The 14,521-nt window shown below is 52.2% G+C and overlaps 6 protein-coding genes across 6 annotated transcripts; 3 read left to right on the top strand and 3 right to left on the bottom strand.

The window, feature by feature from the left end:
• Window positions 1-407: 407 nt before the first annotated feature.
• Window positions 408-2,342, bottom strand: BDV37DRAFT_275406 (cytochrome P450; the record flags this gene model as incomplete). Its single annotated transcript, XM_032085392.1, has 8 exons — window positions 408-567; window positions 625-902; window positions 960-1,304; window positions 1,358-1,561; window positions 1,615-1,870; window positions 1,928-1,988; window positions 2,048-2,242; window positions 2,288-2,342. 8 exons carry the CDS (start codon window positions 2,340-2,342, stop codon window positions 408-410), a joined length of 1,554 nt encoding a protein of 517 aa, XP_031936571.1.
• Window positions 2,343-2,606: 264 nt separating this feature from the next.
• Window positions 2,607-4,899, top strand: BDV37DRAFT_6910 (cytochrome P450). Its single transcript, XM_032091072.1, has 8 exons — window positions 2,607-2,916; window positions 2,976-3,026; window positions 3,079-3,165; window positions 3,226-3,348; window positions 3,407-3,825; window positions 3,885-4,053; window positions 4,106-4,523; window positions 4,592-4,899. The coding sequence occupies exons 1-8, from the start codon at window positions 2,736-2,738 to the stop codon at window positions 4,788-4,790; spliced, it is 1,647 nt and encodes a 548-aa protein (XP_031936570.1). The 5' UTR covers window positions 2,607-2,735; the 3' UTR covers window positions 4,791-4,899.
• A 232-nt stretch (window positions 4,900-5,131) lies between these two features.
• BDV37DRAFT_290372 (kinase-like protein) lies at window positions 5,132-5,920 on the top strand (the record flags this gene model as incomplete). Its single annotated transcript, XM_032088703.1, has 2 exons — window positions 5,132-5,797; window positions 5,831-5,920. The coding sequence occupies 2 exons, from the start codon at window positions 5,132-5,134 to the stop codon at window positions 5,918-5,920; spliced, it is 756 nt and encodes a 251-aa protein (XP_031936569.1).
• Window positions 5,921-6,558: 638 nt separating this feature from the next.
• Window positions 6,559-8,240, bottom strand: BDV37DRAFT_275403 (FAD-binding oxidoreductase; the record flags this gene model as incomplete). Its single annotated transcript, XM_032085391.1, has 2 exons — window positions 6,559-8,028; window positions 8,109-8,240. 2 exons carry the CDS (start codon window positions 8,238-8,240, stop codon window positions 6,559-6,561), a joined length of 1,602 nt encoding a protein of 533 aa, XP_031936568.1.
• Window positions 8,241-8,995: 755 nt separating this feature from the next.
• BDV37DRAFT_290367 (cytochrome P450 monooxygenase) lies at window positions 8,996-11,028 on the top strand. Its single transcript, XM_032088702.1, has 2 exons — window positions 8,996-10,233; window positions 10,286-11,028. Exons 1-2 carry the CDS (start codon window positions 9,208-9,210, stop codon window positions 10,997-10,999), a joined length of 1,740 nt encoding a protein of 579 aa, XP_031936567.1. The 5' UTR covers window positions 8,996-9,207; the 3' UTR covers window positions 11,000-11,028.
• A 584-nt stretch (window positions 11,029-11,612) lies between these two features.
• BDV37DRAFT_290363 (NAD(P)-binding protein) lies at window positions 11,613-12,758 on the bottom strand. The gene has a single exon (XM_032088701.1). It carries the CDS (start codon window positions 12,690-12,692, stop codon window positions 11,685-11,687), a length of 1,008 nt encoding a protein of 335 aa, XP_031936566.1. The 5' UTR covers window positions 12,693-12,758; the 3' UTR covers window positions 11,613-11,684.
• Between the last annotated feature and the right edge of the window lie 1,763 nt (window positions 12,759-14,521).

Raw genomic sequence — 14,521 nt, 5'->3', positions numbered from 1 at the left:
ATCAGAACAAAGGCCATTCTCGTAGAACGTATAAAATTTGGATAAAATTCAGACCCTATTAACTGCATTGTCATATGTGATTTTGGCCGGCAACGTGGTCGCACTACTATGTCAAACAAACTAATAATCTGGTGAATCGACAGTCGGACCGACAGTTAACACTGCATCGTTTCGACTTAGAAGCCATCAAACATGTCTGGAACATTAAGAGAGCAATGTACTGTTAAAGTAGATAGCGAGAATGTGAATGGTTCATCGAGGATAAATCGTAAGTAGTGTTCTGGTTCTAACTTGTGTCTACTGATTTTAATGTAATACACTCCCGCTGTCATGTGATCATCACGTGAAATGCTAGCATATGTGTCCCCCTCAGCTAGTCCTTTCAGGCGTCCGCACGATAGAGCTCTTTACGCCGTCCTCGACTTGACGAGGATGCGCAAGTTTTGCTTGGAATGCGCGACGACACGATCATCCCACTCCATGCCCTCACGGCTTCCAGGGGCTAACGTCATGTCGAAACTCGTGAACAAGTTGGCGAGAACCAAGTACATCTCCGCGTACGCAAGGCTATTACTGATGTCAGCTTCCCAGAAAGCCCCATCTGGTACAAGGGGAATCACTCACGTCTTGCCGATGCAGTCAGTTCGACCTTTCGAGAATGCAAGCACCCAATGGTCAAGGTCCTTGCCTGACTCGGCAAACCAGCGCTCGGGCCTGAACTCGTACGGGCTCGGGAAAACTTCTGGGTCGAAGGAGATGTGCAACTGACTCAGGCCGACAACACAGCCTTCAGGAATGGTCTTATTTACAGCGGGTACGTAGAGACCTCCCTTGGGCACGACGCGAGGCAACCGGCCCGGAATCAGTGGCATGTATCTCAGGCTTTCCTTAATAAAGCCAGTCTGCATGGCAAAGGATTAGCGCTTTTCTCGAATCGACATGGGCACCAAGACACTCACCAAATATGGCAATGCCTCCAGCTTGCGCAGCGGTAGTCTTCCATTTTGGCGCTCGACGGAAGCAAGCTCCTCGAGGAGAGGCTTCTGTACGTGAGGGAAACGGGAGAAGAAGTAGGTTGCATAGCAAAGCATGATCGCACTCGGCTCAGTGCCTGCGTTGAGGATACCGGTGCCCTCATCTGCAAGCTCTCGGAAATGGAGCGGCCTAACCTTTCGGCCCTTTTCTTCACGTCTAGCGTTTTCGCTGAGCATGCGGTCGAAGATGGTCTCTTCGTACGCCTTCTTTTGCAGAGCCTTGTCGAGGTCGAACGTCTTAATGGCAGCCTGCGCAGCACGTTCGACAAACTGGCGTTCTTGCGATTAGCCACAATCTAAAGTTCAAACGTAGAGTGACTTACCCAGATCACATCGACAAAAGTGCCACTGAGGTACGCTAACATCCACCGCGGCGTAGCAACCAGAATGTAGCGGATGAAGGAAAAGTGGACTGCCATCCAGATACCCTTGGTGAAAGATTGCATCTCTGCCGACCGTTCGATGAAGTTGGGGGCCGCAATGAGGTCGAGATTCTTCCCGAGGAAATGGCTGGAGATTATATCGGCCTATTGTGATTGAGCTCATGTTCGTTTAGGTTCTCGAGTATGCGCTGACTCACTGTGTAGCAATACAAGAGCTCTGCAATGGGGACCTGTTCGCCTTTGCGTTCATATTCCTTGATTTTCGAGAAGACCTTGTCATATTCATCATACAACGTGTCCTCCATGTTGCTGATGCAAAGCTTAGAGAAGCAGGGATTCAGGGTCTTTCTCTTCTCTTTGTGTTGGTCAATTGATATGGTAAACGCCATGCCCTGAGACACGCCAAGAGCGTAAGAGCCCGGGTCTTTTGTGAAAGCCGGGTTCTTATAGACACTAGCTGGTGCGTTAGTATCTGTTCGAATTTCTCAACGGCTTCCCAGGCTTACATACGCGTGATACATAGAAGAGTCTTTGATATGGACCTCATTTGGGTTGATTCGAACGACCGGGCCTGGATAAGGCTAGTCAGTCAGTCGGCGCTCTACCGCGTACGGGACCGGGCAGATCGACCGTATTTCTCATGATACTTATCGATTTCCGGCATGAATTGCCCATTCAGAATTGCCTCGTAGTAGCATTGCGGTAGATTGCTGATGCGGCACAAGAACGGGCCCGGGAAATGCGCCAGTGGATGGAGAGTGAGGTTGTAGATGATAGTAAAAGCCCAGTACGTAGCATAGGCGGCGACCAGCAGCCATACCAATGCTTGTGGATTCTCTCGAATTTGTTGCACGTAGGTTGCAACATCACCTTGGCTCCAGGCATGCTGGACCATCGTGGTCAGGTTCGCATAGTAAGAGGCCATTGTGGATGGGACTCGCAAACTGAGGGAAACCTGAAGCACCGCGGCTCTGATGCACTCGAGTATTATACCGAGTGCTATACCGAGTATTATACATAGTATGATACAGCGTATTATGCAGAATTTTTGCTTATCCATTCTGGAGCTGCATGCTTACCGTTTGCCGTCAGCCGGCGGTAATCCGGCTGTTATCAATTGCCTCGCCCTTACGCGAACCATGACACTCGACCATCAGAGTCAGCGCTCGTCGAAACACAGCCCATTGAGTATACCGCTCGTGTTATACATTGCGCTAAATGCACTTGAGCTATTAATATCTTGGGAGTTTGACATATATTAGTCGTCCTCGCGCCGTCGCGTGCCCACTGCCCACCCCACTGTGCTCTGCACCTCATCATGGACTCCATCCTCAACTGGTCAGCGCCCAACCTGGAGCCAGCCTTCCAGCGGTTGTGGACAGATGCTGGGTCTAACATTGCGACCTTAGCCGACCCCGAGCAAAGCTGGCAGCGCAAAGTCCTCTTCGTGCTGGTTGCCATTTTCATCGTCCACACCATTAGCACGAGTATCTATCGGCGTATGACTTGATAGTGTCTGTGATACTTGCCCACGAAAAGCTAACCAGTTGGCCACCAGTCTATTTCTCACCCCTAGCATTGGCCAAAATTCCAGGACCCAAGCTAGCTGGTACCTTTTCTCGCCCATCCATCAAATGCAAGAATCTAATCACCGCTCATAGCCTTGACGTTCCTATACGAGTCCTACTTTGAAATCGTCAAAGGAGGGCAGTATTACAACCACGTTGCAAAACTACACGAACAGTACGGTATGCTCGTCCTCGGTTCTTCCACCTGCAGACAATGGGACTAACGCGTCAGGTCGAAAGGACCTCTCATCCGTGTCAGCCCGCATGAAGTCCACTGGAACGACCCCGAGTTTATCGACCAGGCCTATCCGACCACTTTAAGGAAGACGGATAAGCCTGTATGGGTCGCTCAAAGAACGGGCAGTATGTCTTGACAATATCTGCCTGCCGGGGACGCCACTGACCTACGCTTGTTTACCAGCCCCTTACTCTATCGTGTCCACCCCAAGCCATGACCTGCACCGTCGCCGGCGCAATGCTCTCAACTCCTTTTTCTCTGTCGCTAGTGTTCGCCGCCTCGAGCCCATCTTGAAGACTTACATGCAGAAGATGATGACGCGCCTGGAAACGTCTGGCAAGGCTGAAGAAATCGTTGAACTCCACCGCGTGTTCAAGGCTTGCGCAAGCGATATCATCACTCTCTATGCCTTTGGCGACAACATGGGCTATATGGACTCTCCTGACTATGGCAAAGACTTCCAAGAATCCACCGAGTGGTTCTTCTACCTCACGCATATCTTTGGCCTGGTCCCATGGCTCGTGCAATATGCCCAAAATGCGCCCGTCTGGCTCGTACGGCTCTGTTTCCCCGTCTTGACTGCCCTGCGCGAGCGGCAAGACGTAAGTGACCTCGCTTGTGCTCCCACACACTGCCCTCACAGACTAACATGCCTCTGCAGTGGTGGATTCACAAGGTCCGCGAAATCCGAGCCTCCAAAAACCCAGAGCGAGTCAAGAGCACCGTGTTCGAAGGCATCCTGAACAGCTCTCTGCCGGCGGAGGAGAAGACCGACATTCGATTAGCCAGCGAAGCCCAGCTGATTGTCTTTGCGGGCGAGGGAACCACTGGTCAGTCACATCACCCCAAGTCTGTCGTCCACAACTAACTTCACATGAATAGCCCACGCGCTGATGTGCGCCGTGTTCCATCTGCTCGCGAACCCGGAAGAGCTCGCCAAACTGAAGAAAGAGCTCAGCGAGGCCATACCGGATCCGACCAACATCTCCGTTGCCCAAGTCGACAGCCTGCCGTATCTGGGCGCGATCATTTCCGAGAGCGTGCGTCTGCACCCCGGCGTGATGAACCGCCAAGTACGAATGAACCCCGACGTCCCGATCGTGTACGACAACCCGGTCGACGGCAAGCAATACGTCATCCCGCCGAACACCATCTACAGCATGTCGCCGCTGGAAACGCACATGAATCCGAAGGCCTTTGGTGCTGATCCGTACGCGTTCCGTCCACAGCGCTGGATCGAGCAGCCCAAGCTCTCCAAGTACTTCCTTGGCTTCTCCCGCGGCACGCGAGGCTGTGTTGGGTAAGTTGATTCCCGGCTTCTGTTTTCCTTTTCCCCCCGGACGAGTTACTAACCGGCGGGCTTTGTAGCATGACGCTTGCTCGTCGCGAAATGGCGATGACGTTGGCGACACTCTTCACGAAATACGACCTCTATCGCGGCCAGCCGGGGCCCACGCTGGAACTCTACGACACGTACCGATCGAGGGACATTGATGTGAATGCAGACTACATTATCCCGATCCCCGCCAAGGGCAGCAAGGGTCTGCAGGTCAAAATCCGCAACTAAAGGATCGGTAACCCTACGAGTAAACAATTGCTTCTGTATGGTTTATATGTCCAACTTGAAATCAAGATGACAGTCATGATAGTATAACACAACGCTGCAGTTGCAAAATTGAACAAACCTTCCATCCATAAATCAATAGAATCGAGATCTCTATGAATATATTTTTAATTTCTCTAGATATCATTGGGAGCTCCTTACATGTATAACAGATTCGGCTAAGCCCATTCGAAGTAAGGGCTAACTTTGTACAACCTCAATCATTTCCAAGAGACCAATCCATCCCCTTTCCAGCTCTGGACTTCTTCCGTCTAGCAATATCTTTCTTTCTCTTCCCTAGCAAAATGGTTGGACCCCCTGTTGAATCCAACTTCTCCGCCAGAAATCCTCAGTACTCATTGATTGCCGTGGGCACAATAAGTCCAGTTTATGCAATCAATAGCGATTCAGTCATAAAACGCCGCCCCAGGCCTACAGACAATTTCGCTTATCAAGCATACAACATTGAAGTCCGCGCTTACGAACGGTTAGGCAATCATCCTCGCATCGCAAGTATCCGGGAAATTACAGAGGATGGAATAGTCCTCGAGCGAGGTGAATGTCTGCGCAAGAAGATCCAGGAGTCGCAGACGGCAATGCAGACAAGGCTCCGTTGGGCCCTAGAGGCTGCAGAGGGTTTGCGCTACATACACACTAAGAATATTATCCACGCGGATGTGGGCTGTCACAATTTAGTTTTAGATCAGGCGGGCCGTATACAGTTTATTGACTTTTCTGGCTCTGGGATCGACGGGGAAGTGGCAATGGTGTGCTATGAATGGTGTAGCTATCGGCCTGGATCTGATCCTGATATCAAAACTGAGATCTTCGCCTTTGGTTCCACGCTGTTTGAAATCGAGACGGGCGAGAAGCCTTACCACGAATTGGAAAAGACTCTTAGCGCTGGGAGATTAATAAAACGGGTAGAGCATCTTTTTACTATAGGGGAATACCCGAGTGTGGATACGCTTGTACTTGGTGGCGTTATTTTACGTTGTTGGAAGGGGGATTACTCCTCAATGGATGAGGTTGCTCGAGATATAAACGCGTGCTGTCAGGGTTTGCATGACACCTCTTTCGTACAGGAAGAATAATGACTATTTATCTTCCTGAAAGATCAGATCCTATGCCATCTATCGCTGCTGTAACCTGTCTAGTAGATATCTGATATAATATCATACCTTTCAGGGATGCCACGGCTATAGCAGGAGCAGAACCCTAATATACTCTTCTACAAGAACCTCGACGACGAGTACTCAGCACAGAAGCTACGACCAGCCCAGGACATAGTTATGATTCCGCCCAGAAGATAGTCTGGACTACTGCCTATGTCTTCAATCAGTGTCATTCTATTCATGTCCCATCGCACTGCAATATCGCATTGCTACATAGGACGTATTCTTCAGGTCAAGTGTACATCCTTAGGCAGGAATTCTACATCCCAACAGGTCACGGTTTCGTTGCTTGTCCGCTTCGAACCGGTGCGTGCTTTAAATTTCTATTCTATTATATCGATATGGGATGGTGAAATAAAATGAATCATAAAATCATAAATCTTTTGCCAACAACCGAGCGCTGCTAGCCCTATAACCTAGGAGATGTATATCATAGATATCACAATGCAAAACGCCACACTTCATGCTCCACTCCAATCTTCAGCATCCGAGAGGGAGTAAAAAAGCCCTCCTCTATTTGAACAACACAGACATAAGAACATTCAACACACCCCTACCTAGGGCCTACACAACCGACCATCAGGCTGCGCGACCCAATTAGCATCGCTCCCGACGGCAGTGTTAGCCCAGAAAAGGCCCTCAGGGTCATATGCACGCTTAATGGCAAGCAAACGGTCGTAATTGGCGCCAAAGTAGTCCTCCTTCCAGGATGCATCGTTGAACGTGGCCTCGTTACCATATGCACCGCCACCAGGCGTCAGATCGCGGAACAAAGTCTGCCAATTGTTGACGCGGGTCTGGTCAGCGCTCAGGTCGGCCCAGGACTGGCCGTTGGCAACGTATCGCCCGAAGTTGGCCAGGAAGAGCGTGTCGCGCCACGCCGGCAGTACGGAATTGGTCCCGGGTGCGACGCCGACGCGGGCCAGGGACACGTTGTTGGAGACGAGGGCAAAGACGCCCTGCTCGTCTGTCAGGGCGCGCATGGTGGAGACGAGCGTGTCGAGCTTTGCGTCGTCGTGCACTAGTGACGCAGGAATCATGCGCGCGGCCATGGTGATGTTGATGGGAGGCGATTCGGCGAAGGCGTTGAAGTGGTCCAGGAAGTTGGGGTGCACCGTCGTGGTGTTTGCTACCATCAGGATGTCCAGGCCCTGGAGCTCTTTCATGTAGGGTGCTAGCGCCGCGTTCAGACTCTCCTGCGTACCGCCGGGAAGCGTGGCGAAATTCATGGTGAAGCCTTGGCTGTTGAAGCCGGATGCCGTGGAGAGGCCTGGGATCTGGTTGAGCGCGAGCAGCGCCTTCATCCATGCCCGGATCGCCTGCCAGTAGGTGTCGTCGTTAGTGTTGACGAATGTGAACGCGGCTCCAGCAAAGGACTGGTCTGGCCATGCCTTGGCCGTGATGGATAGCACGACACCGTAGTTGCCGGGACCGCCGCCGCTCAGCGCCCAGTACAGGTCCGAGTGCTCGTTGTCGGGCGTAGCGGTGACGACTGTGCCATCGGCGGTCACGACCTCGAACTCGAGCGTGGTGTCGGCGCCCAGGCCGTATATGCTTGAGAGGGGCCCATGGCCGCCGCCGGGGAACCAGCCTCCAGCGACGCCGACAGATGGGCAAGTGCCGCCGGTGATGGTCAGGCCGTTTTTGTGCGCAGCTTCGTAAGCTTCCCCGACCTCGATGCCGGCGCCAATGCGGGCGGCTTTGCCGTGATATTTTGGACTGGAATAGTCGATGAAGGAGATGTCCTTGAGGTTGTGCATCCAAAGACCCAGGGAGCCCGCGCCGGTAGAGCGTCCTTGCACGTCATGGCCGGTGTTCTTGATGGTGAGGCGTATGTTGTGTTGCCGGGCAAAGTTGATGCCAGCCACGACGTCGTCGGCGCCCGTGACCCGAATGGTATACTGGGCGAGATTGCCAAGCGTGCAGGTACCGGAGCCGCCGGCACTGGCGTATGGGGCATAGGGGCTGCATGAATTGTTGAGCCAGTAGGGCGACATGACATTGACAGGGTCGGTGACACTAATGGTCTCATGGTTAGCCCCGGCGCGAGTAAGACTGTGTGAACTCACTATAGCTCTGGGAAATTGTATGTGTCCTGGAGAGCTACACAGGCTCCTGCATTCAAGGTGGCTCCATGGCAAGCCTGGGCCAGTGGCTGGCCGCGCATGAGCCTGCCACCGACGGTACGATTGAGCTCACTCCATGTGTCGTGGTTCGGCCAATTGCGATCGCCGGGCATGTTACGGCAAGCATTGCTATGGGCAGCGCTGGCATCTAATCCAATATTGCCTATGGCAAACTGGGAAATGGCAGCTGCGAAAAGCGTGGTTAGGGAAAAAGCCCAGAAGGCGACCCTGTAGGGTTGAGAGAGCATGGCAAGCTACGCGCGAAGACGCAAAAGGATCGCTCAGTCAAGGGCTGTACGCAACACTGTAGGAAGGAAGAAACGAGCCCTGTCATTATTTCATTATATTTCTGCTTATGCTGACATTCATAACGAATCCATCAGACTAAGAGTAAGAAATTGCTTAGGTCAGAAGGCTATGAGCTTAGCGGTACGGTCCTAGTATCGACGTCCTCCTACTGCTCGTCTATAGTATGGCTATGAATACGAGTTGTCAAGCAGAATTTCAACGTCTCCAGGGATCTGTCGTGTCAGCTGTCTGCATCAAGCCGTTCACGATAGTGTTGATGAGTCTGGAGTCGCTGAGATCATTCTTCCAAGGATAAATGCGCCGGCTAGCGGGACGATCCACACACACAACACGTTCAGCCACGCAGTAGGATGGATTTAATCTATGTAACATGACAAGTGAGATAAGAAGGTGTCACTTAAAATAAGCTTGGTTACCTTCCAGCATGTCGGCTACATATGGTCAGCGTACAGGTTCGTATTTAATGCGGGTCATCATGCAGGTCAGCATGCAGTCAGCACCCTGTCATTGCTGACTCGATCAGCTCCTTACTCTCATTATCGTGCCTTACGCGAAAGCCTGTCACCTGTTTCTACAGCCGGCTCAGTGTGCGGAGTACCTGACGCGCAGTGACATACTGATGCACTACGAGCTGTCATGGAGAGCAAGACGTTTTCAGTCAGACAGTTGGCGAGTGGGTGCCATTCCTGATACCGGCTGCATTTCAATTCTTGCTCTCGCTCAACCGACCCAGACCCATTACGCATCGCTTTTGACATCCTCTCTACAGCGATGCTGTCCTTTGCCATGCCAGGCACGACGGCCAGCCTGGTCGTCGCTGCCATCATTGTCGCCGTATATGCTCTCTACCGCGCCGCGCTACCCAAGCCCATCCCCGGCATCCCATACGATGTCGCCTCATCGCATAGGCTGCTCGGCAATGTGCCAGCCATGCTTGCGAACATCAAGAAGAGCGAGGGCACCTTTATCACCTATGTGACCGACCTCATGGACTCGCTCAACTCGCCCATCATCCAGGTCTTCATCCGGCCCTTTGGCAAGCCACTCGTCATTCTGGCCGATTTCCGCGAGGCCCACGACCTGATGACCCGCCGGAAAGAATTTGATCGATCAGACGTCGTGGGCGACCTGTTCCTGGGCGTCGCGCCAAACCACCACATCCGCCAAAAGACGAATGACACGTTTAAGGCCCAGCGTCGTCTCATCCAGGACCTTATGACGCCCACTTTCCTGCACGACGTCGCCGCCCCTGCCATTCTGAAGAAAGTCAACTTGCTCATGGAGCTCTGGCGTGTCAAAGCGCGCGCCGCTCGTGGACACCCTTGGGTGGCCAACGCCGACCTCAACCACATGTCGCTCGATGCCATTAGCGCCTTTGCATTCGGCGCCGGCTTTCAGCACAGTGCTGTACAGCCTGATCTTGACGCAGTCAAGGCGCAGGACTACAACCTCCCCGCCAGCAAGGATGAACCAATCGTTTTCGCCAAGGGCCAGAAAGACCAGCTTCTGCAGTCCATCCTGGACCTGACACATACGATTGGCGAAGTACAAGGCAACCCGTCGCCGCGACTGACATGGGCGTATGTGATGCGCAAGCCCAAGATCAAGAAAGCGGCCAAGAGCAAAGACGACTGTCTCAAGCGAGAGCTCCAGGACGCCGTCAAGCGTTTCCAAAACGGCAACGACCAGGATGTAAAACTGCGCTCTGCAGTCGACCGAATGATTCTTAACGAGAAAGATTTGGCTGAAAAGGACGGACGCTCGCCCGAGTACTTCTCAGGCGTGATGATTGACGAGGTATATTGCCCCCTCTGGAGAATCCAGCGAGCTGGAACTGACAACCGTGCAGCTCTTTGGGTTCATCTTCGCAGGCCACGAAACGACCAGCACCGCGCTCTGCTGGGGTCTGAAATTCCTGGCCGACAATAGAGACACCCAGGATAGGCTGCGTGAGGCGCTCTGGACATCGTTTGCCACGGCAAAGGAGCAAGCCCGCGAACCGACAATTGAAGAGATCACCGGCGCGCGGGTCCCCTATCTCGAGGCAACGATGGAGGAAATCTTGCGCTGTGCGGGTGCCGCTTCGTTTGTCGATCGGCAGGCCATGGTCGATACCCAGCTCCTCGGCTATGGCATTCCCAAGGGCACCAGCGTCACCACTCTGGTGACCGGCGCTTCCATGATGCGTCCTGCCTTTCAGGTGGATGAGGCCCGGCGCTCAGCGTCTAGTCAGTCGGCCAAGAAAAACGGGCACGACCGGGCATGGGATCCCAGCGACATATCAAGCTTCAAGCCCGAGCGCTGGCTCGCAACAGGTGAAAAGGGCACAACGTTCGATGCGACGGCGGGACCCCAGCTCGCCTTCGGACTGGGCACGCGCGGATGCTATGGGAAGAGACTGGCATATGTTGAGATTAAGATTTTCCTGACCGTGATGATATGGAACTTTGAGCTCTTGAAGTGTCCTCCGGCGCTTTCGGGGTACAAATCAAACCTATACATGACGCATGAGCCACGAAGCTGCTACGTGCGTCTGCGGGAGGTTGGCCCAGTGGATGCTTAGAAGTTGCTGCGTGTGATCATGAATGTAATGCTTTCAACATTAGCTGGCTAGAGACTGTGCTTCTTCCTCGTTTAGAAAGAATCGTGATGTTTGCAGCCAGACATGGACTTACAGGGTTGACTACCGCTCTTTACAAGCTTTGGAACAGTTCGCGGGTCAATATCTACCTTTCTGAAGAAAACGGGTTTGTAAAACTAGCCCTGACTCGATAGGCAGCCCTCAACTATTTAACTATCAGATTTCCAACGCACCATGAAGGTTAGCCATATTATGTCTCCAGCGCCTGGCCCTTGTAATTTTCTATAAACTTAAACGTTTTCAATTCATACTACATGGCCTCTCTGTGATCGCTCATCCCCCAAGAATCATAAGGTTCTATCGTAAACTGGGGGGGGGGCAAATAAATTCCCTATATTTAACTGCTTTATCTCATAAATTTCAACACATTTAGGGGCAAACCGTATCTACCTTACCCGTAGAAGTGGTTAACAAAACTCCACGCTTATAGTTCTGTCTTAAAAGCTTCCAAAGTCATTCAATTCAAGATCAATCTGCTCAGAAATGTATCATAGGCTATCCCTAGCCTTGTTCTGTCTGTGTCTCTATACTATATCGCAAATTAGCTTAATAAATGCTGTGTATTAAATAACATATACGGCGTTGCTGCCATGTTCAACATCAAGCACTACAGACTTGATTTACCCCCTTCCCCAGATCTAGCATACTGCCGAGTCTGCTCATCACACCAATCCCAGAACTCAGCAGCAAGGCCGCTGCCACCCTCATCCTTGTCTTTCAAGCTCTCCAGGCAGTCTGCACGGGGGTCCGGGTGCCAGCGGCCCCAGGGAATCACAAACCGGCCGCCATCTTCCACCTTGACCGCAGGGCTGAGCCCGGCCCACAGGTACGTGTATGCGCCCTTCTCGGGGCCGTGCAGGAAAGGCGACAACAACGTGCGCACCATGAACGGGACCCCGTCCCATCCCTTCGTCCTCAGATTGCCGGGGTTGACCGCCACACTTGTGATGCCAGCGCGCGCAGTGCGCTTATGCAGCTCCGAGGCCAGAAACCAGTTACCCGCTTTGGAGGCGCTGTAGTTGTGCGCCTTGTCCTGGTTGTGCTTGCCAGGAGCTTGTTCGGCGAGTTGCAGACCGCCAGGCGGGCCTGCCATGTCAACGATACTCGATGTGGCCCAGACGACGCGGACGGCGCCGGGCGATGCGCTCTCCGCCGTCTTGACCAGAATGGGCGTCAGCAGCTTCGTGAATAGATATGGTCCCAGGCAGTTGGTTCCCATGTGCGCCTCGTAGCCTTGAGCAGATGTGCTGCCCGCCGGCACATGGGCTATGCCGGCATTGTTCCAGAGGACATCGAGCCGCGACTCCTGCTGCAGGAATGTCGAGACGGCCTTTGCGATGGTGGTCAGATCGCCCAGGTCGACGTGCAGGCTCTTCAGCACACCGGGCGTTTCGCTTGGCTGGGCAGTAATGTTCTCGATCTCCGCTGCGATCTTGCTGGGTGAACGTCCGGCCATGTAGACCGTGGCGCCGGCGCCGTACAGCATCTTGACCAGCTCCAGACCGATTCCTGCATTTCCACCGGTCACGATGAAGACCTTGCCGGCCTGGGAATCGAGGTTACTGTCGGTGAACTCGGCGGTGCCGGGGAGCATCTGTGCCCACGTGCCGCCCATCGCGCCGAAAATGTGTTATGTGAGGAAGCAAGAAAAATAGAGATAGGACTCGAGGTCATAGTTGAGCCAATGTGCCCGCGTGGACTTATCAAGTTACTGGTACTTAACTGTGTGGGTGGGATGACAAGGGGGGGGGGTGTTCGCATAAGCGTAAGATCAATAAGCATGCGCCGGGTTGACGGTTGCTTACCCGTAGACTGCTAAGCTGTCCGTCACGTAGGTCACTCGTTTAGTTATGGTGATGGTAGGGGTTCAGCGTACTTTATCAGGTATGTCTGTAGTTAATCACTTCAACCTTGGTGAATAAAAGTAGGCTGTCGAATAAAACGAGTAAGTAGATACATATGTCACTCCAGTGAGGTATAGCTTTTAGCCACAGGACTAGGATGACAACGCTATACGGTCGGGGACATCAAGAAAATCTCGGTCAGGACATTCGTTCATATGCTTGCAGAGTAGTTTAGTTCTTCGTCTTGAAATATATCTTGTTAGTTACGAGTATACTGATCTAATAAAAGGAATCATCTGTAGTGAGAATTAACGGCGGTAGAGTACAAGGGTTATGGCTGCTATCGTTGCAAATGGTAACTACTATGGAAGGCACCTGATCTAGGGCTTCGGCGATGCAAGGCAACTTACCAAAAGACCAACATTACCCCTACTAAGTAGCACTGAATAGACTGTCTGCGTGCCTTACCAAATAGACACTAGACTGTGAAGGCTGGAAATATTTAGCTCTTACGTCTTCGGTTGTGATACTGGTATATAGGACTACTCTAGTTCTTTGTTTTTTAATACCTTAAGAGGGTGTTGATATTTATTCTACAGCATTGTCTCCACCAAGTGGCTCGTCATGGTAGACACCAGCTGTTTCTGTGATTCTTGCTAACCTCGTATAACTCCTTGCACTGTTTCTCTGTCGAACCTGGATGACACCGAGTGGTCAAGCTTTTGCCAAGCATCGTGACTGATTGTCTGCTGGGATTGTTTTTGTGACTTGTGCTTCGGTTCCGGACAGGAAGAGAATGAATGACTCGAGGGAACCTTAGTAAGCGGAGGGGACCCGATTGAGTGACTGAGAGTTATGTTTCTGCCTACTTTTCGATGTCTGAGAATTCTCCATCAGAAAGAAAACTCTTCATCGGAAGAGAGCATAGCCACACCTGGCATCCATGGATAGACTCGATTGGATGCAAGGGACCTATCAGCGTCTGTGGATGGCAATCTGACATTCCACTTGGCACTGGGATTCGACTTTTTCTCTGCTTCATTTCCCACTGACCCACTTGGCTCGCACTCGTACCGGAACTTCTTGATCGAGTTATGTCTGGATAATTCGGATCTGACAGCCCTATTTTTATACTCGTTTATTTTTATCGCTTCCATCTTTTTTTATTTATTTTTTGATTTAATTATTATTTTTGGTTCTAATTTCTAGTGATGTTGGCACGAAAGGAGATGCGCACAAGGAACCCGATCGGTGAGCGAAGCAATTGCAGAGCTGACGAGAATCTGCCTAATGCAAAGACTGATAGTCAGTCATACTGCTCCAAAGAAAGGCCATTGATCAATAGTGGTTGATCGCCATCCCAGTCAGCCACCATCGCGGAACGCCCGGACTTAGGCCATCCTTTGACATCATGGATCGTGAAATCCATTCCTCGGTTCGGCCTCTCCAGCCCCTAACCGATCAAATCACATTCATGGTCTTCCAGTCAGAACACTCCAAACACTAATTGCGATCGCACCAAGACCCTGGTGTGCTTGGCCAAGCTTCCGACTGCCCCCCCCCCCCCCCCCCCCCCCCCCCCCCCCCCCCCCCCCCCCCC

Source organism: Aspergillus pseudonomiae, assembly GCF_009193645.1.
Source record: "Aspergillus pseudonomiae strain CBS 119388 unplaced genomic scaffold BDV37scaffold_100, whole genome shotgun sequence".
In the NCBI taxonomy this organism is placed as follows: Eukaryota; Fungi; Ascomycota; class Eurotiomycetes; order Eurotiales; family Aspergillaceae; genus Aspergillus; species Aspergillus pseudonomiae.
The sequence above is the reverse complement of the archived record's forward strand: the minus strand, read 5'-3'. Positions and strand labels throughout refer to the sequence as shown.